The following is a 27,590-nucleotide window of genomic DNA, read 5'->3' as shown; positions in this document are numbered from 1 at the left end:
CTATTCTGTTTTTATTATTATCTGCTGCATCATATCATCAAAGTTATCAAATATGCCAATATAATTTTTCTTCAATTGCCAATAAATGTAACTGTAGGCCAGCTGCATATTAAACTGATTTTAGAGTAACCAGTAATTTATGTCTCCCAAGAACCTGGTTTCTTGTAGGCACAAGAAATGTCAGTTTAAAATTAAAATGATGGCTCCTTGGGTACCAAAAAGCATGACTGATAACAGATTGGATAACATCCTCTTTCAGTTGGAGTACGCCTGGAAGGGGTGATTTAAATGTGCTGCCGTTGCCCCATAAATCTCCAAAACCAGTTTATTGTTTGCCTTTGGGGATTATTTTAATTTGTACCCATATATAGCTTGATCAAATCAAAATGAAGACACATTGGACATTCTGTTGTGGTTCATTTTCTATGATATGTGTCTTCCTTATTTTGTATTCTTGCTCACAATCCCAAAGTTTAAAATTCCTAGGAAATGCACAAATTAGACAAAATCAAACAATTTAAGACCATGACCAAGCGCCAACAATTTTCAGTCTACTGTCCTTTGCAACGTTTTACCAGTGTATCCTTGAATATTAGGGTGGGCTGATATGGAAAGTGTATGTATGTATGTATGTATGTATGTATGTATGTATGTATGTATATATATATATATATATATACATACATACACACACACATATACATATATACATACACACACACATATACATACTTATACTTATATGCATTACGAAAACGTCACGTGTTTATCTAAAAACCTGTGGGACTGGCAGAGTACGTTAGCACATCATTAATTAACTAGTGTTAGTACTGGAAGACCACTCATGTTAAAAATCTGAAATATTATTTTTTTGGGGTTTATAGTCAATATTTACCATGGTGTTTAATCAAGTTTTTCTATAAAACACAGGCTTTCAAATTTGTGCTAATGACAACAGTTGATATTTTCTTTAAAAAAAAAGAATTTCTGCCAATTATGAGCCATCAGTTCATGGCAAATAGCCAATGAAATTGCAGTGGGGCAACAGGCAATCAGCACCAAATGGCATCAAATTGGTGTCATCTGTTTTTATTGCCAAAGGCTTTTGGCATGCACATTGTTATTTTCCTGCACTCTGGGAACATTGTGAGCATGGGGAGATGTCCACGTAGTGCCTCTTGAGCCAAGCACAAGAACATGATTTTAAATTAGATGATCCAGCCACTGGTCTTAAACTGGGTAGTAATGGGGAAAAAAAACAGTTGCAACCAAAAATAAGTATGTCATGCATTAATCCAGTGACTAGATTAATCAAGAAGATACTTGATCAATTGAAAACCCTGTTAATCCAATACTGCCAATAAGCAGTCCCACTCACTGATTTGCCCATAATGGTCTATTTCAACCTACACATATTACGTCTCACAACAATACACACTGACGGAGAGCTCACAGACTGCAGTCTTGAGGTCCTGACTACCTAAAGCATGAAGACTTCCGACACACAACTATACAGAAGCGTCTCATTAAAGTGATGATGCCTGGAAAGTAGAAATTATACTCTACGCATCTGCAAGGGGCGGCTGGGGTCCGTGTGTAGGCCGTCTGCAGATGTCTGCATACTGCTAATTTGGTAAGACCGGGCAAACAAGATCGCAGGACCACGACGCTACAAGTGAATGTGTGTGGAACGCGTCCTTCAAGTGAACAGTATGAACAGAACTACTACGCATTCGTGGGGTCCGCAGCTGTCCGTGTACGCATCTATTTGGAAGTATAACCGAGGCTGAAGCTTGAGATACACCTCCTCAGGCAAAGCCCCTTGCAGTCCATAAAAGTTGTTGAAATGCTTCGTGGGACAGGCTAGAGTTCGACACATCTGTTCATTTAAATTTAGATCCATTGCAACAGGGCCTAAAGCAAACTCAATTTAACTTTAGAATTTGGCAACCTGGGACAACAATCTTGAATCCCAGGTGCTAATCACAGCTGCAGCTGACCATTACAACCATTGGAAATCCTAATTAGCCCCATTCACTGCGGGGGAGTGAAGAGTGGGCAGCTAGCCCCTGATGCCTTGCCTGTTCAGCAAACACACCATCAGCAGGCTCTTCACACATCAGTGCACATGAATAGCACAGTCAGCCTGTAAGCATCAACACGGGGCTGGATGTTGACACAGACGGGGAGAGGCTCATTCGTGTGGCTGTGGCTCATGGCCTCATTTCAATCAAGGACCTTTGCAGATGGGCAAATGGTCTGCCTAACCAGGGCTCCCTCACACAGGCCACCCGTTTTGTTGTCACCTGCTGCCTGTTGGGGGATAGCAGAGGCAGTACTCAACACACAGGTCCTGTTTTGGCTCATGGGCATAGGTTTGGTTTCAGAAGTCTGGGGGTGCATAATGGGTCTGCTGTCAGTAACAGGACACTGTTTAGCGAGATTTAAACTAGTCACTCAAACTGTCACAGTGAAATGGTAATTATTCATGCATTTACTACACCAGAGAAAGTGCAGATACAGAAAAGGTAAGATTGGGAAGATAATGCCAAACAGCATTGTTGTGTTGTTGGTGGCAATGAGACAGACTCGGCACTGTCAGTGATGGGCCATGGAAAACACAAGTGCTCTTGTGAAAAATGTGTGAATTTTCCACACGTGTTTGGTTTATGCTGAACTCAACAAAATCGGTGTAATTGTTAGTACAACAGATGTTTTTGTAACAACACTGCAGAAATCTACAAAAATAAGATCAAAAGGGAATACATGGATGTGCTGAAATTCATTTTTCAGTGTGCAAACCATTATGAAACATCTGTTGCTTTTGCTGCTGGTCATGCGTCACTCGTTGGCCAAGAGGCAGTGGGGATGCTGCTAAGTTACTAGCCAACTGAGGTCCAGGAACCGCCTGAAGCCTGTTACAGCCAGCTAATGCATTCTTCCAGCCTCCCCCTCTGTTTCTCTTCTCCCTCTCGTGCTCTTCCTCTCTGTCTCCTTCCTTTTCTTCCTTTCCTACGCTCTCCTTTTTCCATGAGCTAGTGCTCTCTCCATCTCCAAAACCCCCTCCCCCAAGTGCTAACCACTCTCCTCCACCACTCTTTTTTTTTTTCTTCTTGCCGCCCGCTCACTTACATGTGCACATGCACTCACACATGCACACACGCACGCACACACACAAAACACACAGACTGTGGCAGCCACCACAACAGTGTGCAACCTCCCCCACACTCCATGGAGGCAGTGTGCAAGTGCCTCTGACTTGCCCTGACCCACATCTTGATATAGCCCTAAGTATGCTTACAGCTAAGTCCTGAAGACACTCCTGCCACTCTTAGCCTAATCAGGCCTGACCTGCTGTCGGCGCACTGACCAGATAGACTGTCCATGCCGGACAGACCATTATCATTTTCAGAAGGCTTTCAGATGGCACTCGGTACCGCCTCGCGACCCCCCCGCTTCACCACTGATTGCAGGTTTCCTACTAGACAGGCACATGTTCTAACTAGGATAGTTAGTTAAACATTACACGAGCGGCTGAATTTTGTGCCATGCTACACTGGGAGGAATACATTCGCTTTATGTCAGCAATGAAATGTTCTCCATTGGTAAAGCAGATATATGTGCTAATATAATATCTAATTATTTTCAACTTATAAAACTCCATCCTGCTCAAATACCCCTCATTAATCTATACTGACAATAACTTGGGGTACAGGACAGAGTGCATAGGCAGTATGGATAAAAATTAGACTCGGGCAAAAAGCCTATTACATTCAGAGGATTGCTCTGCTACCGTATGGCTAAAATGTACTGCCATTCATGTGCTTCTGAAAAATGAAATAAAATAAATTTTAAAAAGTTTGGAACGTATTACCTTTTCTTGCTTGTACTCAACAAGTGGTTTGCTGTGCTCATGTCCAGTCTCCTGGCTGGAATCGACCCAGGAACAGTTAGATTCATCCTGTTGGCTGAGAGCAGCCTCCAGCTGGGGCAGTAGATCAGGCAGGAGGTCAGGAGGCTCCAGGCCCTCCAAGTCTCCAGCCTTTGATGGCAGGAGGTTGTCTCCCAGTGCTTGGTATCCATTAGTGTTTATGGCCCCGCAGCTCTGAAGCTGCTCAGAGGGCGGCTGGCTGGCTATGCTGGGGAAGCAGTTCATTGACTCACCAAACATCTCAGATGACTTGTTTCCCTGTGTTTCTCCAGAGCATTGCAGGGCCCCGAAAGCACATTCATCGGCCTGGTTCACCGGGTACCTCATAACTGCTGTGGATGGGAACTGACATACGGTCCCTGGGAGCTCAGGCACTGTAGAAGTGAGGGGTGCAATGGTGGTGTTGGGCATAGACATGGAGGCTGTGGACTGCTGACTGAGACTGGGTATTTCTGGCTCTCCAGGATAGGCAGGGTACTGAGCAGCTTGGTAAGCAGTGGCAGAACTGACTGAGCAAGTGGCCAGGGGGTGAACCATAGGTGACGAATGCATGGGGAAGGGCAGGTTTGGGTCTTCCGATCCTGACCCAGAAAAGGTTTGACCTCCCCTTGTCAACTGGTAGCTACCCTGCTGCGGCTGTGGCTGCAAGCAAGTCCCACTCAGTGTAGCATTTTGACTATCCAAATAAGACTTACTTAGCATAGCCCTTGAATGAAACCGGGGTCCTCCTACTGTTAATTGGTGCTGAACCTGCTGCTGAGTATGGGGAACTTGCTGTTGGCGCTGAGATTGACCTCTCTGGTGAAAAGAGAAATTGTGATGCTGCTGCTGCGGCAGGGACATAGTCTGTGTGTTAATTTGTTGGTGCTGGTTTAACAGCTGTTGCTGATGTCTTTGCTGTTGTTGTAGTTGCAGCTGCTGTTGCTGCTGCATTCTGTGCTGCTGCTCTTGTTGTTGTTGTTGTTGTTGGTGACTTGGGTGGTGTTGTTGCTGCTGTGTTTGTTGTTGTCTGACATGAAGTTGCTGGTTGTGCAGTTGCTGCTGTTGCTGCTGCTGCTGCTGACAAAGCTGTTGTTGCTGTTGAGATAAGGGGTGGTACATATTCCCATTCTGGTCTTGGTTGCCCCACATTGGACTGCTACTGTTACAGAACAGCCCATTGGATTGAGGTACTTGGCTCATGGCAGCATTATGGTATTGACCATGCTGGTCTGCAATCATGCCACCACCTCCAGCACCTGTGCCCCTAGGACCAGAAAATGGCTGCCCCATAGGAGTCTGTGCCTTAATGGCAATGTAGTGACCCATCTGCTGACTGTAAGAAGGCATGGCTTGTTGGGTAGCGACTGGTGGCATCATGTCTTGGTGCTTCCCCGGGTCTAGAGGCTCCACTTGGAGTGGCTCAAAATCAGCAGTGAGGTTTAGCTCATCCACAAGTGATGGTGCTGTGGGGAAGACATCCTCGTCCAGCCCCTCCAATCCTCCAACAAAGAGGTTAGGGTCATTAAAGAAGTCCATGGCAGAGCCCGGAGGGTAACAGGAAGCTTTGGAACGCCACTGGATCCAAGCTGGTCCCAATGAGCCTCACTGTGACCTACAGCATGTCCATAATAGTGTGTACCTTTCCAAAAACAGAGGGGAAAAAAAAGAAAGAAAAAAAACATTAATATGAGAAGATGAAGACTGCGTGTGTTTACAAAGTAATATATGGTCTAGATCAGTGTTGTTCAACCTTTTTTGAGCCGCGGCACATTTTCTACAATAAAAACATCCTGCGGCACACAAACAACCAAAAAAGTTACAAAATGTCACATTGCAGCATAATACAGCGTATATGGTAGGTCATTATTGTGCTACCTACTGGCATGGAAGAGTATGAAATTACTCGGCCAGCCACTATTTTGCAGGCTCAACAATGGAAAAATATATGCGGCAACTAAATAATATTTTTTTGGACCAATTAAGTGAAATTGGACATTTCCCACGGCACACCTGACGATCTCTCATGGCACACTGGTGTGCCGCGGCACAGTGGTTGACAAACACTGGTCTAGATCAAGGGTCTCCAACCTGTTTTCCCCCCCGAGTGCTAATTTGACAAAATGAAAGTGGCGGAGATCTACTCATTGCACATTTTTTGTACATTGCCAATAGCAGATATACTTTATTTCTTACTTCTTTGGTCCTTAATTAACATTTCAGCCTCCACGGTCATCACCTCTATTACAATCCTGTCATTGGTAACAGGCTGTTCTTAAGCCAGTAAACAAAGCCTCTGTTGCTGCGTTGGCCTTCTTCAACAGTTTGGTAAACGGAGACTTTTATCTTAAAGCTCTTTTATCTTCTTTTTGACAAATCTCCGACTAGTAGATTAACGCTACCAGCCATAAAGTCCCATAAAAAAGGTTGTTGTAGAAATTTGACATTCATGAAAGATTATTGACAGAAAATAGTATATTTTAATATCATTGTCAAATGTGGTGAGGGCTTGCTAGTCTGCTAACATCTCCCTACAGCGTCACTGATGGAGCCAAACTTAAAAGAAGTGCAAACAATGCACATCAAGCAATGATGTTGTGTCAGAGGGGCTCGCTTCTGAATTTGATTAGGTATACATTTTAACAGGTTTCCAAAGTGACTTTGTACTATCAAATTGATGTACATATTCTTTGAAGTTTTAGGAAGCCACTCAGAAACGGGTAGCAGGCTACTGGTAGATTATGAGCCGCTTGTTGGAAACCCCTAGTCTCACACACACAAATCATTTTCAGGCTCAGATGACATGACAATTTATCAAGTATTTCTCCCCACTAGATCTCCACTTTTAATCATATATTTCATCATCAGTAATACGTGCTTGTAGGCCAGTAGAATTGGATGAATGCCCACTCTGTCAAAAAAAGGTTTCAAAAGGCAGGTAATGGCAAGACCAAAAGGGTCTGTGGGAAATGCCTTTCATGTGTGTAGCAAAGCAGCTGGTGCAAACCAACCACCAGCAGGTGCCTCTTCCTGTATCCCCTCCCATATTACACACAAATGCACAAGCACACCTCAACCCCCCACCACTACCAATGAAGCCGCCTGCCCTGCTACTGCAGGATGTGTGGGAGGTGCAAACAGCTGATAGAATTTCAACAGTTAGGGACAGAGGCAGATGAGGTGCTTTGAGCATGTGAGCTTCTCTGTGTGTGCGTCTGTGTGTGCGTCTGTGTGTGTGTGTGTGTGTGTGTGTGTGTGTGTGTGTGTGTGTGTGTGTGTGTGTGTGTGTCAGTCAACCACAGACCAGCGGAAGATGACAGAAGCTTACCCAGGTCAGTCATTATATGCTGACTTGCTATGCACACAGGCAGGCACACAAAAAGCACACACAAGCACAGCCATTTCCCCAGTATCTTGGTCTAACTTCTGGAGATACTTATCGTTTCATTAGCTAAGATATATATCAAATGACATACAGTTTGAGAAGGGGTTTAACATATAGCAAAGTGGGGTTTTCAGCATACCATTCCTTTAAATACACGGGGCGTTAACTAAGACAGAACTAACTGTGACAGGCTCAACTACCACACGTGACATGTGTAATCAGAGGGCCAAATAAATCAAAAAAGTGACTTCCTCTGAAAACAAGTAATGTGTATAAATTACACTGCAACGGTCCACATGGTGTCTGCAGTGGCAAATTCATGGATGAGTGGCTAAACTTTCTTAAAACCCAAAGTATATCACGAGACAACAGACAATATAAAAAAAGAGGTAATTCTACAGTCAAAAAGCCAATTTAAAAAGACAAATAGTCCGGATTCTGACACTTGACAAACCTCAGCAACAGGCCTTGCGGTCTTATACTAAATGTGATTAAAATTAGAAATCTTTCAATATTCAGGCTATGTTGTTAAAGGGTGGTTTCCATGAGGTGTAATGTCACCAAGCACCAAGTTGTTCATTTCCAGTGGCTAATTCAGAATATGGTAAAGGTAAATCATATTACTTAAATCATAAACTGAACCAAACAGAGGTAGGATAATGCTCCAGCAGTACCGCAGCAAAACGTTCCTTCCGGGTCCCACAGACATACCACCAGGCCCTTGTAGGATCACTCTCCCCACTCCAACCACCATCATAAAAATCTGTTCAAACAAGCATGAAGCCGTTCCTGTCCATTTGGGTTGTGCCTCCAACTTCTATTTCACTCATGTGGTTTACTATCCTGTTCATTGGGGCGTCATGTCGACACTCAGTAATTAATTTTTCTTAAATCATCTTCTTTTTTTTTTTAAACGCATCTTCGGATGCCTCTCTTAATTGCCAACATACTCTTGTTGCACATCAACCAAACATTGAGGCATGTACAATTATTGTCTGAGAAGAGAGAACATACTGAATAAGGAAAATGTGTATAATTGGCACATTTCAGCAGTTTAAGATTACACTTTTCCAGTCATAATTACACCATTTCTCACCCTCGTAAAAGAGGTTTAAAAGTAGCGAAAGGATTTATTTTTCTCTGTGTACTTGGGTTTCTTATGATGATCATTTTGAATGTGCTCTAATCATTTGGGATGACGCCAATGAGTCTGTGCCAAACACAAGACAATGTATTGTGGAAAGGGTGTGCTCGTGTCCTTTCATCTTCATGAACACAAAAATAACCTATGTTAACTAATTAGTGTTATTTGAAATGATTACCAACACAGACATGTATCTTGTTGTAGATGTTCAAAGTGAGTCGGAGACACCAGCCTGAAAGCTGAGGCAAAGAAAGCAGTCCATGCAAGATGGATTTACAATAGTAATCTGGGGGGGGGAGTTGAAAGGGTTTGAAAAAGTATACACTTCATATGATCTTACTCATGTACCATGGAAGCATATTCCTGAACCTGCTAGCCAAGCCACTGCTAACCTTTAAACAACCCCCAAATCTGGCACCAAGACAGAAACCAATCCCCTAAACCTAAATCACCTTCCAGCTGTTTCCTTCATAATCATGACGTGGTAAATACCATCCAGGCACGTGCAACCCATGCCTAATATCAACAAGAACTCCGTGTACATAACTTCCCGAGGTCGCCATTGAGTCGTGCCTCAGGCAAACAACATCAAAAAAACAAACAACTTGTTGCAAAGCACCAACAATGTCGCCCGAAGATTTCAATGCGCTGGGAACAAAGTAGCCGGGACCGAAAAAGCGCATTTCATTTCAACGCGCGTGAAATGTTTCAGTCGGCGGCCTCTCGCGTTGAGTTTCACGCGTAACAGTCGGCAAAAAACTAAAACAAAACCTTCGCAGCGCCGATAAGTTTGTGAGGGAAAGTCTCGCTTCCATTACAAGAGACACCGGGCTCACCTCTAAAAGTCCCAGCATCCTCTTCATCTTCAGCCCCAGCAATGGCTTCGGCTCCCGTGAAACGCGGTGTTTGACAAGCGAGCGAGGCGACAACGTGGAAAAGCACAAATGTGCCGAGTGGAAAGCGAGATTAATCCCCTCAACACCAGCAGCCCCGCGGGGCGTTTGATTCTGGATTCAAAGCGGTGGCCGCGGCCTGTTGAGTTGGTCACACGTGCTCCCAAAAGCCTCCACTTTGGGGAAAAGCACAGGATTAAAAAAAAAGGTGTCGTGACGCTTCAACACGGAGCAAGAGGAGGAGGAGGGGGGAGGAAGAGGAGGAGGATGATGATGATGATGCCGGAGATGGATGAAGAGGTCGACAGTGATGGTGTCCGTGATAAGTAGTGCGTTGCCCCTCGCCGGACTTTTCGTTTCCTGGCGATTTATTGCCAGCGCTAAGAGTTACCGGGTCCGCAGACAAGTGTGGCGCGGACTGTCAGTTCAGGACCACCACGGCCAAAAGAACCTAGGAACGTTACTTTGAAGCCACGCTTTCTCTCATTTACTTCGCAAAACTGCGGACAAAGTGCTCGGACTTTCGCTATTTCCGAATTCAAACTCACAGGGAAACTTAATGCGGACAAGTTAGTTTTTTTGGGAGGGAAGGGGTTCGGGGGCGGGGGGTGTTCGTCTCGTTCTCAATTCCACCGGCGGAGAGATACACACTCAGCGAGAGGCGGTGGTGTCATCAGACAGCTGAGGCGAGCCGCACTGACTGCACGCGATTTGACAGCTCCGAGCCTGAATGAAGCGGAACCTCCCCGAGTCCGAAACACCTCTCGCGAACAAAACAAACCACACGGAGAAGTGTGGTTTCCTTACCTGGGACGAACGCCAAAGTTTAACTCCAGACATCGACGCGCAAAAGAGTGTTTTCGGCGAACTTGTGACTGTGTTGTTAGTTGTACTCCTGCTGGCGACCACGGCGCAGCGGCTCTACCGCTGCTGCTGACGTGACCGCGATAACGCCGCATTTGCATATCAGTGAACTCCTCTCTGATTGGCGGGCCGGCAATTTGGGTCCATTTCACCTTTCCGCGTGGAATTAAAACCCGGTTCCCGCGGCGCTAGCGCTTTCGGTGCGGCGCAGCGTCCAACCGGCTCCGGCGAGCGGCTGATTAAATCGGGGTTTCGTGCGTAAAGTGCCCATGTTGACAGAGTGCATAAGATGGCCGCGCACAAGCCAGAGCCAATCCGGAGGGGTTTCACTTTCGCACATGCACCGCAGCCTCTCCACAACGCTGAGAGGACATGGGGTGGGAGCGCTGCTTTCCACCGCGGGCACATATTGACCTCTGGTGGCTGACTGGGCTACATAGGGCCCGAAATCAAGTACTCACTATTGTACTTTGTACCTCAATAGTGTGCCCATATTGGCTTTATAGAATTCGTGACATTTGTCATATTTCATTTCACATAAATGTCCCTGATTTTGCCAGTGACCCCAGTATTCTGCAAAAATGTATTCATTAAAATAGTCTCGTGCCCATCATTTAACAACACTGTGTGCAGTTGTCTTAGGTAGCGTAATTGTGGAATTGGATATGGGGGGACATTATGTGACAGTAGTGACCCTCAGGGTCGTCTGGGACTGGTCTACTTTCTGTTCCAAGAGTCAGAACTAAAAAACATGGAGAAGCAGCGTTCAGCTTTTCCGCTCCACATATCTGGAACAAGGTCCCTGAACGCTGCAGGTCTGCTAAGACCCTCAGCTCCTTTAAATCCAGATTGAAGACTTTTGTTTGCTGTTGCCTTTAATTGAACGAGATTTAAGGATATTAATCAATTTCTGCATCTGCATTTTATTTCTTAAGATGCACTGCAACTTGTCTTTTTTTGGTTCTAGACTGTTTTTAATGAATGTTCTTAATTGTTTTTATATCTTGTTTTCTTCTGCATCGTTTTGAGGCTTTTAATGGTTTTATGTGAAGCACTTTGAATCACCGTGTTGAAATGTGCTATACAAATAAACTTGCCTTGCTATTGTACAAATGTTTACTAGTGAAACATCACTCATGTAGAGCATACACTAATGTACCTTAAATATTCATTACTACCCTCATTCCAGAACTGTCTGAACAGTGTCATGTTTATTCTGCATCATGCATTTTCACTTGCGTGCTGTAAATAAAATCAGCTCCCCCAGTGCAATAACAACAATTCAAATTGTTTGATCAGTTTATTGATTTCAAAAGAAAAGCCTTTAAACCTCATGTCATTTATGCATCAATGCCTTTCAGAAACTGGAGCAGGAACGGGTCCATATGGAACAACTTGAAACTCACACGTTGGAATAGGTCTAAAGCCCAGATGTCAGTGTTTGAAGTACACCGAACCTTTATCACGTCCCTGTTTTCACAGCAGCTATAAATAGATCTCACGGGGTTCAGCACCATATCTGCTATTCTGATAGTCATTTCCTCCTGGGGTTCCCACACATTTTAAAAATACCATCCTCTTCCCACACCCTAAATTTTACAATATTTGCATATTGAAAGTGTCTGGGCATTATTACCAACGATTAAGCCAGAGCCCTTTACAGATGAAGACATTACATAAAACACAACATTTATCTGGCACGCTGGAAAAGGTATTTTTGGGAACTGGACAAAACTCAATTATGTGGTAATTAGAAACTAGTTAATAACTAAATCTTATCAAAATACAGTTCTGATCTTCCTTCAGACTTATGTGGTAATCCTGCAATAACGTTTTAACTTGTGACAAAAGTTTTGATAAGGAAGCTTAAGCAACATGTGCAAAGAAAAAACTAAGCCATGAACTGAGAAAATCGAAGCATCAGTGGACACAGTTCTCCAAAAGTCAAATCTTAGCACAGCATCCATTATTTACAACCCAGACCTTTAATAACCAACAGCCAAAAGGTACAGAAAACATTAAAAATGATTTAAAACCAGACAAAATACATGAGTTTAGTTACTTAGCATCTCATTTAAAACCATACTTGCCTGCTCTGCTTACACAGTGGGATTAAGAATAAATCATTGTCCAATAAGAAACAAATATAAAACATATCATGTCACTAATTGGTTAATGAGGGGGGTGGTGCTCATGAGGTTTCATTCACACAGCTGTGACTGACAACATTCCAAGTCTGACAAATAAAACAGTCCTGAGACAATTTAAGTGGTAGAGATCATGTAGTCCACTATACTTACCATATGAATGCTTTGCTCATATTTTCAGCTCCTTTTTGGGACAGTATGTTGTATCACCTAGCCCAAGATGTGCATGGTTCTGAAAATCTAATTGACAAAGCTCTTTGATTGCATCACAGCCTAAATGAGGTTGCTGGGACATCCATTTGTCATCGTCGATTTACATATAATACAAACTTTGTTTCCTTATTCTAAAGCTGTTCGAGGAGACGCCTACAAAGCCTTTAAAGCAATAACGTGGAGATTTAACATGAAATTCTCCCAACCGTTTCAAGGATCCAATTCACAAAAACAGCTGAGGCAAGCTGATTTATCTGGTGCATGGGTCGCCCTCTAGTGGCCGCTGCATCACCACTGCAGGCTCAGCTATGGGGAGGACTGTCATCTTTGCTGAAGGGCTGCGTCGATCCAGGCTTCACCCAAGACAGCCCGGATACCTGTGTTCCCTTGTGGTGATCGTCAGGCCGTCTCTAGAGCAACAAAGGCAAAATAACAGTTACGCAACTTGAACAGATCCAACCAATCAGAATGCGTATAGCTCATGCTGTAGCTTAATTCTGTAAGAACTGCAGTAGACGGCACTCTTGTTCACAGGCAACCATAAAAACTCTGAGACAGTCAACTCTTGTAATAGACGTACTTTGTATGTGAACATCCGTTCTTTTGCTTCCTCGTGAACAGCTGGGTTCCACGGAGAAAAACTGTCAAATGGATAGAGAGTCGCAATGTGAGCTTTACAGGGTGTGTTTTCCTGTTGCGGAATGTGAAAAATGTAAAATGACAGTTTACTAACCTTATTGCGTACGGATCATCCATCTTGGGCTGGTCAAAAAGATGACTGTTGCATAATTTCACACTATCCACCACTTTGCTTTTGAATAACTGCACATCCTTTTCATATCTGAAATAAAAACATAAAAAAAAGTTATACTTTATGATGGGTTATAACCAAAGCCGAAAGAAAATCCAAACATATTAGTTGCCATGCGACAAAAAAAAAACAGGAACAACCACGTGAAGACTGTAGAGTTCCTGGTACCTTTTTATTAGAGTATGTCATGCCAAATGCCTGTATGCAATAGTCATGATATATATCTGGTTAATTTCACTTTCTATGGTAAAAAGTATGCGTGATGCTGCTGCATAATTGTATTTCTTTCCATTCCATATACGCCAATGGGGACGGCTAAATAACAGAAACAACTCTATATAACACCAGCATCACAAACTGTAGTCTCCAAAATGACTACTGTTGAATAGAAACGTCTCTCAAACTGTTTGAGCAAAAGCTGACGTTAACCATCATGAAGGTATGATGTATTGTCAGACTGTTGTATTGGACTGCATTCATTTAAGCAAGGTGTACCACCTAATAAACTGGCACTTTTAGTTATATCACAGCAGACGTTTTGGCATGTCATCAGGAAAATCACAGGTGTAATCGAGAACATTAGCGATGACAGTATTCCATTTAGGTGAGCTAGTTCGTAGGTCCTGGTATTGTGAATGCTGGCTCACTTGATGGTACTGAGCAATTATTAATACAATTTGATTCACCTGTTCTCAACCTGCTCGGACAAGTCAAAATGTTTTGCCATGAAAAAGGTCTTGAGAGAAAGCAGGAAAGCAAAACAAGTTCATAGATATGCTCCATGTTGTGATAAACAACTTGCTTCAATGTAACAATACTTTCTTAGGCAATAGAGCCATTTAGTCAGAACTTGATTGCATACAAACTGTGCTTTTTACTCAGTTGTGTCAGTGGCTAAACAACCAATAAACTGAGTAAATCTGCATTTTAAATTCTATTCAACCTAAATAATGTAAAACATTATTAATAGTCAACCATTGAATAACTGCTGGTCTGTTCATTAAAAGGCGTGTTAATTTATTAGCATGTTCTGATTGTAAAAGGAAAACCTTTTACAGAGGCATTTTAGAAAAAAAAAAATGCTAATTGTTGCAAAGAAATATTACAAAATAAAAAAATGGTATTCTTCGGCTACATCCCAGAGTAAGTATGTTGCTTTTTCATAGTTCATTTCCTAAATTAGGATAAAAACAAGTGAAATGAGGCACAGACACTCACAGCACAGCCGCCTCTGGGTTGAGTGGTTCTGTGGTATTGATCTTGTAGAAAATTGTACGTGCGTACATCAAGACTTGCCAAATGTGGTTGTGATTCCGTCTACAAGGACACAATACAAGGAGGAGACAACATAATTAATATGGATGCATGACATCACTTGATGATCCCCTTTTTGAGGAGAAAAGATATGCTCCATTTTGTTGATCACCACGAGAAGTAAACACCCTGCCATCATAGAATTGTAGTTACATTCATAACCGTGTGTTAAAATATGAAATAAAGAGGGATATTTCAATAATTTCTAACTCCCATTTGAAAACCATTCTAAATTTGTTTTCACAATTTTGTTCTACCTAAAAAATTTAAATAAAAAAGCCCTTCCTTTCAGAGTTATTCTGTTTGGTCCAAAAGATGACTTTGCAGACTGTCCAGCTGGGTACACTATCCACTGAGGGGATGAGTTGTTGGTGGCATTTAGTACATACAACTAATAATTGAGTTTTTACTTAAATACTCATGTTTGAAAAATATACCAAATGTGTAAAACAGAGAGCATACCTCCATTTGGTGAAAGCTCTTCTGACATCAAGCTCTCCAGAAACGGGGTCAACAAGAGGATGGAAGACTGGGATGTCAAATACTAATTTCTGAAACAAAGCACAAGGAAGAGATTGTTGAGGGCTTGCCTCAACTTTAGATCGCCATTTTTTAAATGTTCTGCAACACAAAGCGTTGTTTCCAAGATCACTGGTCAATCGTCGCTTGTTACGACTGACAAGAGTTGCCGACCTGGAAAAATTGACACCATTTGCACAAATACTACACGATTGATGCAAACAAGAATCTCTTTTCTGCTACAAAATATATATTTGTTTGTAAACAGTAAACCACAAAAAGTTAGTACAATATACTTACAGGACACTCTCCATCTGGATAGTTATCTGGAATATACACCGTGAACTTGAAGACTCCATCCTGATACAAGCCATGTCTGATGAATATGACCCCAAACCACACTAAACAGTGGGAGACACATGGTATTTTAGAATCTTTATTTTCATCAACACAGGCATGAATCATGCAGAAACAGCCACTGTCGATAAAGAGATCGCTTCGTTTTAAATTATTATTTTTTCGAAGTAGATGTTGAGCATTGAAGAAAGAATCCACAAGTAGCCACATTTGATTAGTGTAAATATGAAAAAGGCATGAACATAAAAAAGAAGGTCCTTACTTAGTGCCGACTTGTAGGATGGCTGGACATAAATTCCAGGGAGTTTCTGCTTAATCACCAATGTGCTGTAGGTCACATGGCAAGAAGTCAGGTCAATACAAAAGTAAGAGAAACATGCATGGAACTTATTTTCTTCTTGGGCATCAAACTTTAATACAGACTATGCCCATGCGTTTTAAAAAGCAAGCGCTAACAACATATTTTAGAAAAGGAACACCGAATACAGTGAACCTTTTATTACGACAGTAGTCCAATACTTACAACTCAGCCAGCAGAGAGTACTCCAAGTAAAAGGGACCATATGAAGCATGTGTGCCATTGGCTGATGGGGCTGGGGTGCCCGTTGACACAGGCTTGGTAATGGGGGCTGCATTCTTAGGAATGGGTGGAAGCTGCTTTTTGCCAAAGGGCAGCCGGGCTGGGCTGGCTCTCTGCTCACTCTGTTCCTCGCTGTCAGCTCTCTGCTGTATGACAAATATAACAAGAATTTCAACACATCAGCTGTAAAAAAGAAAAGAAAAGAAAAAAAATCAAGCTATGTGAATAAGCAGGCAGAATGAAAGTCTTTAGAGTCAGATTGGGGAAGAATATACTTATGCGGTTGACCATGTACTGTGACCAACATCTCAGGTTACACTGCCCACCTAGTCTAGTTCGCAGCTTATCAGGAAGCAATGTATAGAGGAGTGCAAGCACTTCCAAGTACAGCCACCTTTGTTTCTTACTGATGTTCAGAATGATACGAGTAGTTACAGTACAGTGTAACTGTACACATCGAGCAAACAGCATCAGGAAGCCACAACGAACGCTGATGATGAATACAACTAGTATGCCAGGAATGTTTGCTGTGAATAGTGTGCTGAGTGTGCAACAGATTCAGCCCCTACATTCATTCAAGTCAGACTTGACCACATAATGTTTGAAATGTTCCTTTGACTAGGCAGGAAAAATAAAATAACGCACGTCACACACACATGCTCAAGGTACATCATTTGCCTCCATTCCTCACCCGGGTTTCATAAGCATGCTAAAATGTACCGCCCCCCCTCCACTTTGTGGAAAACCAGTCCGGCACTAGTTAACTGTACTAAACCACTGACACAGTTTTCAGTCATATTTATATTTGAAGAAAGTAGAACCATAGTTGTGACTGCCGAGTACAGACGCAACATCTGCATATGTTGTGTGTTTATTTATTTATATATATATATATATATATATATATACACACACACACACACACTGCTCAGTGGTAGAGCAGGGTTGTCCTTTGAACAGAGGATCGGCAGTTCGATTCAACCGCCTCTGCTAGTCCATGTCGATGTGACCAATTGCTGTATGAATTGGTGTAAATGGTTCCCAGGACTTCTCATGGGCAGGTGGCACCTTGCATACCATCAGTGGATGCATGTGTGTAAATGATGACATATAGTGTTAAAGCGATTTGAGTGGTAGGAGAACTAGAAAAGCGCTATTACAAAAGTACAGTCCATTTACCATGTATTATTCTGCTTAATTGGGAGAGAAAGTCACAAGTCTGTTAATTCTCAGAGGTATATGATCAATACATGAACATATATATATATATATATATATATATATATATATATATATATATATATATATATATCAATGTGTTTAACTTTACCTTACGACTTGTATTGGCAGACATGCTCCAGAAGGGGTTTAAGTTCATTACTCATTCAGAGGTTCAGAAAGGTGCCCCTCTTTCTATGTAGGTCCCACGACAAGTGCTGTCCGGGCCATCCGCTACTGTGATGGGGAAAGAAAGACACTTTAAACAAGTGACTGCTGCTGCAGTTCAGGTCGAATGCACACAAACAACTTGTAAACACACACACGCAGTTCATCTCATGTCATCTTGCTAACACTATAGCAATATTTAATAGCAATTTGGCAGTTGATCTCAAACTGTCTTAACGTTAAGTGCCGATGGAGTACAATGATGTTGACTCTGAAGATGTGAAGTAAGGGATTGTTTGGGATAGCTTAGCTGTATGCAAACTTGGCTGTTTCATGAAGTATGCTAGCAGTTTTATTGCCATCAACGTTTGAAAAGTCGGTTGTGTAGTTGGGTTAACTGGTATAGGTTGTCGTAGGGTGGCAACACTAGAGACCCATGTTTAAATATTAATACAATCTGCTATTAATATCGTGGCATTTCTGACAGGATATCGAGTTGTCGTATCATTCGCCATAACAGTGCTAACGTTACGTTAACAAACCTTACAGACCTACATTAAGTATCTGACGTAACTTAACGTTAGCTTGTAGCTTAACATCTAACTAAATACTCGTTCAAACTCTAAGACTAGTTAATGTCCACACACGGAAACATTGTCACGCCCGTTTTCCTGAACTAATTTCAGATTATAACAGTATATTTACCATTAGCTTTTAATGCTACCTTTAGCGTTGCCAACAAATTGTCGTTATTCCATTAATTTTAACCCGTGTGAGAGTACAAAAATAGCGATGTAGCTCACCGTATTTTACAGAGAATTGTAAAAGACCCTTTTAACAGAGACGTTCACGTGTGTCGCTTGGCAATTTTCGCTTAAACCCCTCAGCTGTTCGTCATTCCTTTAAGTGTCATACCGGCTAACTAGCTAACATTGGCTAGCTAAATAATTTGACAGACACGGAAACCAGAGTTCAATCTAACATGGTGAGGGGGCGTTTCGGTGTACGGCTACGGAATCCTATTGGTCTACAGGATAAACGTCTCCTATTTGATTTGATGGTGCTTCCATCACGTGACCGAAAAAAAGTAGCGGATGTAACCACGGTTTGCTGTCAATCAAACCGTAAGTACAGACGCTCTGTTTTTCTCAGAATGATACGATGATTACATTTGTGTTTCATTTTATTTTCCAATTAATGAACATTTTGAACAGCAGACATTTGACTAATCAGACAAAGCACAGGTGGAACTAATGCGAGGGGCATTGAAAGTAGCTATTCTGAGTGGAATGCAGTAGTTGTTGATGATCACACCTGTCCTTTTCCTACCATGACATGTCAAAATGTCTGCTGTGAAAAAAATATTAATGTCTATTATGCAGACATTCGTTTATGATTCATTTTAATCATCTTGTAAGTCGATCCTCCTGTTAATTATTTTTACTTAAGGGTTCATACCCTTGCAACCGCCCTGTCATGTTGAATGTAAGTTGCTTTGAAAAAGTTAAGTTTTGTTGTGTCTGTTTTTTAATAGCTAATTTATTTCCCTCAAATTGTATTGACTCGTTCACGTTTGAAATATTTCATCTTTTATCAGTCAGTTATGTCTACATCTAAGGTTAAATAAATATTGTTCGTAGAGCTACTGTTAAACATTTAACTTTATTTTAAAGTAAAATATATTATCGCTTATCCCTATTAAGTCCAAATATGAAATGTTATTTGTCTTGTATGAAAGGAGTTTTTTTTAGGTTGAATATTAATGTAGCAGTTTTATTTTTTTGTTGCATTTTTTCTCCAGATCATGAGATCAATGTCTTTTTTGTGTCTTTTCATCTTGTACATTATCTGTTTCCCCAAAACGTGCGTAGGGAACTCTGATAGATATGAAAATAATACTTTTCTATTGCCTTAATTTGAATGTGTCAGTGTACTACTGCACAGCCAAAGTCCCTTGAGGGTAAGACGCATCCAAGCCATCTGTGTCACACATTTCTTTAGTTTTGACCACGCTTCATTGGCAGCTCATTCTACTGATTGATTGATTTCCTAACAATTACCCCTAATTATTTTTTCTGGGTGAGGAAAAAAAAAACTAATTTAATGCATGGGTGACTGCATTAATTGGGAGAAATTACATTGTCCAAGTTTCAGAGTAAATACAAATTATTGACTCCATTATTGTTATCTGATTGTATATTGTTCCAAGTACACTTCACTGACAAAGGTAATTAGTGTCCTGCTGCTTCATTGGGGCAGCCAACAGCGCAAGGTCACCATCACTCTTTTGACATGTACAAATCAAAGATCACCTCAAAACAAATAAGTTTATGCCTGGTTTGCCTTCATCGACATTGAGATAAACTGTCTGACACAAACAAGGGTGCAAATATTCACACCATTGCTTTTTTAATGAGTTTTTTTGTCTTTGCCATTGATTCTTTATCTAGTCAACTATTGTGACCTTGTTTGGTCAAACAAATACAGTAATGAATGTAATTAAAGTGGGGAGATTGGATTAACTAATTGAATATGTGATCCGTTGGAGCTGGGTTTCTTTTCTACTTGAAATTTTACAGCAATTGCTATTTTGGGGGAGGTCAAATAACATATCCTTCCCGGGCATTAAGCTTTATTTAAATTATAATAAATAAATATATATATATATATATATATATATATATATATATATATATATATATATATATATATATATATATATAAAGCTAAACTTCAGCAAATCTACTGCACATATTTTAATAGTAAGCATCATATCAGCATCAGATCCTTTTTTATATTTGCAATGTAGATCAATGATGTAATGGGATATTTTTATTGTCTGATTTTTCCTGTCGGAAAGATTTATATATAGTGGTTTCAGGAGCATTTTCCAGCTGCATCCCTTCAGCTGGAATTCAAATTTAACATGAAATATGTTCCCGTCTGTCAGTCCATCTCTTCAGAGACTTTTAGGCCCACTGATTCAGGTCTACAATTGGGTTTAAATGACAGTTAAAAATTACAATTGGCAGTCCCCGGTGAAACCTGTCTTCACAGCACAGACATAAAAAAAGTGAAAAAAGATGATTCCACATCCAGATAATATGTAATAACAATGTTAGTTTGAATAAAGAAAGCCAAATCTAGATTCAAATGTAATATTCATTTTAGAAATATGAACAACTGGGGAGTAAAGAATGCAAAAAAAAAAAAAACATCAGCCAAATCTTTCATATAGCAATAGTCTTTCCTTATCCCTGAGGCTATGGCCTGGCTAAAACCTCAATGCAGCAATTATTTGCTGTAATGACTGCAGTTCAAATAAGCCTGGAGATTTTATTAAACCAAATGAGAGAATCATCGGTGTATTATCACCTTGTGATTGACAGTGACAAGTGTTGGGCAGGCTCGGATGTGAGCATGATGAAGAAGCTCTTGGCAAAGCTCTTGATAATGTTACCCCTGATAAAGTTTCCTGGAAAACCTCAGCCAACAAATGGAGAGGGAAAGCTCCACGCATATTAATTCCAATTGTCAGATCCCTCCACTGGGGGAAAGGTGCAATCTGGCGGGCTGCCCCTCCATACACTGAGTGGCATTTTACACAACTAATGAAAAAGAAATCCATTGTGCTGATCATATGCATAGATTTCACTCTATAATAACGAGGAAATAGAAATATTCATAATAAAAGTAAAGGTCACTTGCTGCTGCAGCTAAGCTTCCTAAGCTGCAATCTTTGCAAAAGCAGTTGTCAGGTTTCAGCGATAAAATAGGAAAAAGGTTGGGACGCCAAGTTTCAACCCTGCAGAGGCCGAGAGGTGAGAAACTGCAACCAGGCGCTAGTACTACATACTGTAGCCCCGTGATCATTTGTTTATCTCTCTTCTACACCAAACAATACAGATGTCTGTTCAACGATGGATCTAACAGGGTTAGATCAGCCTCCTTCAGTGGAGTGGTTAAAGGTCAGTCAACTAGTTGTGATGAATACAGTTCTCTCTCTGACGTACAGTACCAAAGTTAGTGTCTACATTCTTCGGGGATTTGTCGAGTCTAGTTAATAAAATACATGGAAATATGAATAGCCGCCTTGCCTCTCTTCAGCACACCCAACCTGCCTATATCTGTATGTAGGTCACCTGGGCTTCTTCAGGCATATGAGCAGCGGAGTACAGGGCTGGAGAGAAGCATATCTCACCTCTGAACGACATTCACAGCATTATTATTGCCCGCTGCGACTTCCACGCTGAGCCCCGTCCTTATATGCATCATACGTTGGCATTTATTAGTGCCATGCACTAAGTACAGGCCATGTTATTGAATTTGAATATCAGCTTCTAGCCACATTCACAGGCCCTGGAAATATATTAAGATGAAGCAATCTCATTTAATAACACCCAAACTAATAAAAGGACAGCAGATTGGAAATTAAATTTATGAATATTGCTTGGCAGCAGGAGTTATCCAAAAAACCCCAGCTTGATCTGTACGATATTTCTCGAGCTGTAATTTCCGACTCCCTCCCTACGAGTGTCGTGTGGAGGCAGCTGGTACGTTTTGGCCCTTTCGCGCTTGGTCAAAAGTAGGAAGCCATGCCGTCGGCTACTTCCGTTCACACAGCAATGATGTGATTATTATTCTCCATATGGCGACACATCATAAACATAACTGGCCATATACAGGATGGCGTTGTGATCATTCATAGCACAACATGTTGATGCCCCTATACTGTACTCAGCCTTTGTTTAGCATGTTGTTTAGTTTTGGAAAGCATAATTTCTACCCCCTTGTTGAGCTGAACGTGTACATCCTGGATACAATAAGAAAGCCCCAACAACATAAAAGTTATCTTAAGCCAATGACGAAATATAAATAATGTACCTTGTCATTTGTAACGCCGCTTTTCCCTTTTAAAATAAACAAAAAAACATCTTGAAACCAGCTTTCTCGATGTGGCATTCATCCAACAGCAGTCATATCAGTCTTTGCCAGAGCTCAAATTGTGGAACACCACTTCTTCACGCGAGCCCGGAATGACCCATCTTGTGTCGTTGATGGACAACATTCTGTTGGTCAATGTTTCACTCTTGTGTGCGTGTTGCAGCAGCCTTTTGCCAAAACACCCAACGGGCCCGGTCCATCTGCGTGTAAATGTTGACTCCCGGTGGAGCTGTGACTGTCACTCATTGCCGAGCCGGTGTAGTGCCAGGCATTGATCGTTACATATTTCTTGCTCTGTACTTCCCAAACCTTCATCAACAGATGCAGCTGCAGAATTGATTAGCAGCAAGTCAATGACCAAATCTCTTTGGAAACATTCTTTATTTATGTGTGTGTTTATGTGGATAGCTTAGAGGGCCATTAGCGAGATTACCTTTGAGGCTTGGCTGAACAACAGATGTTCAAGGACGACTCAATCAATTTGACTTACAAGAGGCTGCAGTTGCCGCAAACAAGTGATAAGTCTGCGTTGGGGGTTAAATAAAAACAGTACACTGGTAATACACAGGTGAAGCAGAATAACAGCAGAATTAGACTGACAGTAGGTCCATTATTTAGAGGGAGATTTCCGGCAGGTTTTCGAAGACTAGAACACACAGTTAAGGAATTGAAATCCTCTTAAGGTTTACAGAAATAATCCAAAGATTTTGCTGTGTGGGTTTAACTATCGGCGACTCTAAGCCCATTCATTTATTACTTCTACAAGATAAATGTATACTTAAATGCACCCTGCATTTGTTATCGACAAATACAGGTAATAGTTTTTTATTTAAGTTTCCTTTCCTGAAGAACTATATATTGTATTTATGTGCTTGGGTCTATGGTGAAAATAATTTTGCTGAGTCATAAACAAACAAAGTTAGTTTGGCTTATTTATATGATAAATACATATAGTACAAAACATGTTTACTAAATTAATTTCAGACCAAGCAAAACTGAATGGCTGTAAGTAAAACACTTTCAATAAAAGCAACGCCAGCCTCCAGAAAGGCCCGTTTTAATTTGTGCAGAGTGGTGCATTTAATTATACAAGCATCTATATTGAATTCAAATTAATGTTTGATATGGATATTCTTATTATATTCAAATAATCTTGATTCAGCACAAAATGTATTATTTCTCAGAGAAGATCATGTTCTTTCATTCTTTTCAATTTTCCCCATTCCTCTCATGAATCAAAAAGTGAATAAATGTGTTGCAGAGACTCACGATCTGCCTTTCAAGCCAATGCTTATGCTTCCTTATCTGCAAACTTATTAAAATTAAGTCAGAACACAAAATGGTATTTAAAAAGTTTAAGTGAAACAATTTGCATCGGGAGTGTGTGAAAATGCTAATGCATTCTTTCACTAAGCCTCACAATCACTGTCATCCATTTCGAGCGCTGATTGTTTTCCACTTGGATGCCTTCATTCATTATTGCAAAATTATAAACATAAAGAAGATCTCTGTATTAATATTTCAGCTTTTTGTAAAAGCTCAATCAACCATAATGTTCTAATTTTTTCTCTGTGAACCTCATTTTATATTATCTCACTACTCAAGGAATGGATGTCCCAAAAGGGATTTATTTCATTTATCAGGATTATTGAATTAAATTAAACTAGACACTTACCGCAAGCTGAACAGAGGTACCTTATCCACTTAAAAGGTAGGCCTGCTCTTCGCTGCTATTTAGGCAAACACATTAGGCAGCAAATGCCTTTTGTTGGCTGAGCCTAGGTTACTGCATAATTCATTTGTTCATTAAGAAAAAGCATTGAAAGAGCTTGAGGTAAGTGGAAAAGGTCATGTATTGAATGGATCTTTAATTAAGCTACTTTACAACCATAGTTACACGACTGATGACATATGCATCATGTTTGTTTACATGTAGAATTAGTGTGTGGAAAGACATAAGTTTGGGAAAAAAGAAGTGGCTGAAGTTGATTTGATCCAAATATTCTTAAATTAAATATAATAACCTCCAAAACATTTTTATTTCAGAGATGTTACGGCGTGTGTGAATATAATGTACAGGGGTCATTTCACATGCTCTCATTTATTTTCTCTCTTTTACATGCAGACATTGCATATCTGTCATAAAATACTGGTTTCAAACACGAATCTGGAGCGCATCTCAAGACCCTGTATGTTATTCTTGTGTCCAGCAGCAGATGGCAGGCTGTTTCCACAAATGAAGCGTCTCCAGACCGACGCAGGCACATGCTGAACTTCTGTGTCCCTGCCGCTGTGACGTCGGCTTCCCAGACCTCGCTGCTCTTGCCTGTGAAATGCATTCCCATTAAATAGGCATTTTTAAAGCCAACACCAATGCTATAACAATCATCTCCCCAAAGCCAAACCTCCACTCCCGCGAGCTCGGCACTGCCACACAGGCAGACATGTGGCGGCTGCTGCCACAAACAAAGGCCCCGTACTCTCCTCCCCATTCCTCTTTCCTAAGCTTCCACATGGTTACAGGCCGGCCTGCCAGGGGCAATTACACCCACAGCCCGGTGTGTGAGGTCTCACAGAGACCCCAATCACCACTAACAAGATCAAGGCTAACTCCCTATCACATGCACAGTGTACAAACACACATACACCTGCATGTGTGTACGCAAACAGTCTGTCCCCTCCCTCTTGAACCAACCTCTCTTTCTCGCTCTCTCTCTCTCTCCCTCTCTCTCTCTCTCTCTCTCTGTCTGGCACGCTCCGAAATCATAACACATTTTGAGTGGCTGTGGAAAGTATATGGCTTTTTTAAGAGCAACAAAAATAACAGGGTGACAATCATGCTGTCAGACGTGGCTGTCTCATTTCACTGTATGTCATTAAGTTCAGGACTTTGTCTTGGTGACACTGCTGCAAAAATACATCAGCATATTTCATTGTTATACACGAAACATTTATATTTAAAGAACAGTCGCATGATTAGCTGACGCCGAAGAAGACAATGGTCACCCATGCAGAGTAGGGCTTAATTTTAGCCGCACTTGCTTATGAAAAAGTATTTAAAAATGCACATTATTTCCCCTCCAATATATATATATATATATAGATATATATATATATATAGAGCATCTGATCTGCCCATCAAATACTTGTGCCGCTCCCTGTTTGTAAAGTCCATTTGTCTAAACCCTGTGGAACCAGTTGTTCTGAAGGAGCTGGTGTCACATTTTCCAAACATGATAGGTATCTGATTTTGGAAGGACACTCTTCATTTGTTGCATCTCAACATTCACTGTTGATGACGATGGCGTACATTTTATCCTCCTTATCAGATCCCCGCTGCTGGATGAGTGACCGTTGAGAGAAACTGTACCTCTGTACCCTGATACGGCCGTCAATACCCACGAGGCCGTGTGTCATGCGGAAAACAGCCTGAGCGGAGGTTCACATGCCTCCTATGATACCTCAGTGAGAGCCCATGCTTCATGTCCTCACACCAAACGCTGATGTGACAGCTTGCTAAATAATTTGTGCTTCTTTACCAGGGTCATTGGATAGAGAATCTGGTTGTTAAATAATTAATCAAGACACAATCTAAGCAGACGACTTCTGTTTCCCCTTCGTTTCAGCCAGATTGTCTGCCGCTGTCCCCCGCAATTCATACTAACTTGCCATCTAATTTGTCTGGATTGGAACCTCCATTAGAATATTTCTGTCGGCAGACTGGTGCTAGGAAGAGCATGTCCTGAGCGTGACCCACAGGATCTCAAGAAAGAAAACCACACAGCCGCAGAATCTATTTTCATTTTGTGGATAAAAATAAAACAAAAGCCTATTACCGCCATGGCTTTGTTTAGCTACATAATTGCTTTTCATTATTCAGTGCACAATTGATACCCACAGTGTAGGTTGAAAGAGGCACAGTTGTTCGCATGCGGCTGGAAATGAGATCTTTTATTGATACTGCTGCTGTGTTTCAGATCTGATTCCTACAAATGCTGAGTGATAAAACTGGAGCCTGATTGTCTGTCTGTCTCTGTGAATACTAATGCCACTCTTCAGATTGTTAGATGGGCTTATGGTAGCCTAGAGGTTGGAGAAGCAGACTTGTTATGGAAGGATTCCCCACTCACTGGCTGCAAAATCTGGGGCAGGCAAGAACAAGTTATGCAAATCATAAATCTCACTTTTAAGAAATTGTTCAGCATTTTGGGAAATACATTTATTTGCTTTCTGGCGGAGAGGAGAAGATCAATACTACTCTCGTTACTGTGAATATAAGGCTAGCACAAGCAGCTGGTTAGCTTATCTTAGCACAAATATTGGAAATTGAGGGAACCAGCAAGCTATGGCTCTTTCCTGATGTAACCAAATCTACTATTTGTTCATGCAATATTAATTCATGCAATATATATTTTTGGTTAATCTGGACAAAAACCAAAGTGTAAATATGACAAATTTGCCATTTTACGGGGCTATTTCTTGCTTCTCGCGAATTATCAATTTTACACTCCAGTAGTTCCCATTATTTACAGTCTTTGTGCTTAGCTAAGCTAACCTGCTGGCTGTAGCACATTTACCGGGCAAAGTATGATCTTCTCATTTAACTCCTTGTGTAAAAGAAAATGTGTATTACTCAAAATGCTAGCAAGGCATTGATGTTTCCACTAATGCTATATTCCTTGGCCTTTTTTTTTTATTAAATGAAAAAATGTGAATCCAGATGTCTATAAGATACAGACAAATATATTCGTCAAAATACCCCATAGTATCTCGAGTGCTTATGCATTAAGCATGACACGGCCCCAGAGGGAATCACACTTTCAAAAAACATCAATGTTAGTGGCATGCTAGTGGAATCACCGTTGGGAAATCAGACACCAATAGCCAGACCTGCATCAACGAGGCTTAGCTCCATCATATTGGACCCGAGAACCAAGACTATTATTGTGTGTGCATTCCTCAACTACTTTCCCATCGTTGCAAATCCCACTCACACTTATAGCTGTCCCCGTGCTCATCACTGATAGCCCTTCCACATGTATGTAAATCCAAACATTGATTTACTCTCTTTAGCTTTCTTGAGGAGAAGTGGTGTATGACCAGGCTTGTTAATTCAGGATAAT

General features: G+C 41.2%; 2 protein-coding genes across 2 annotated transcripts in view; both read right to left on the bottom strand.

Moving 5' to 3' along the window:
* chd9 (chromodomain helicase DNA binding protein 9) overlaps positions 1 to 5,449 on the bottom strand; it is a gene marked incomplete at its 5' end in the record, with an annotated part of 61,119 nt that extends 55,670 nt beyond the window's left edge. Inside the window, one exon of the mRNA XM_079216378.1 lies at positions 3,875 to 5,449. Coding sequence (XP_079072504.1) covers positions 3,875 to 5,449 — 1,575 coding nt within the window. The remainder of the gene's footprint in view (positions 1 to 3,874) is intronic.
* A 6,040-nt stretch (positions 5,450 to 11,489) lies between these two features.
* aktip (akt interacting protein) lies at positions 11,490 to 18,461 on the bottom strand. The gene is made up of 10 exons (XM_079216632.1): positions 18,327 to 18,461; positions 17,468 to 17,592; positions 16,081 to 16,283; positions 15,820 to 15,884; positions 15,501 to 15,601; positions 15,144 to 15,232; positions 14,586 to 14,684; positions 13,290 to 13,397; positions 13,137 to 13,197; positions 11,490 to 12,966 (listed from the first exon to the last, which is right to left on the bottom strand). The coding sequence occupies exons 2-10, from the start codon at positions 17,513 to 17,515 to the stop codon at positions 12,859 to 12,861; spliced, it is 882 nt and encodes a 293-aa protein (XP_079072758.1). The 5' UTR covers positions 17,516 to 17,592; positions 18,327 to 18,461; the 3' UTR covers positions 11,490 to 12,858.
* Between the last annotated feature and the right edge of the window lie 9,129 nt (positions 18,462 to 27,590).

This window comes from Taurulus bubalis (assembly GCF_910589615.1).
Source record: "Taurulus bubalis genome assembly, chromosome: 4".
NCBI lineage: Eukaryota > Metazoa > Chordata > Actinopteri > Perciformes > Cottidae > Taurulus > Taurulus bubalis.
This window is presented reverse-complemented; position numbering and strand designations above follow the sequence as displayed.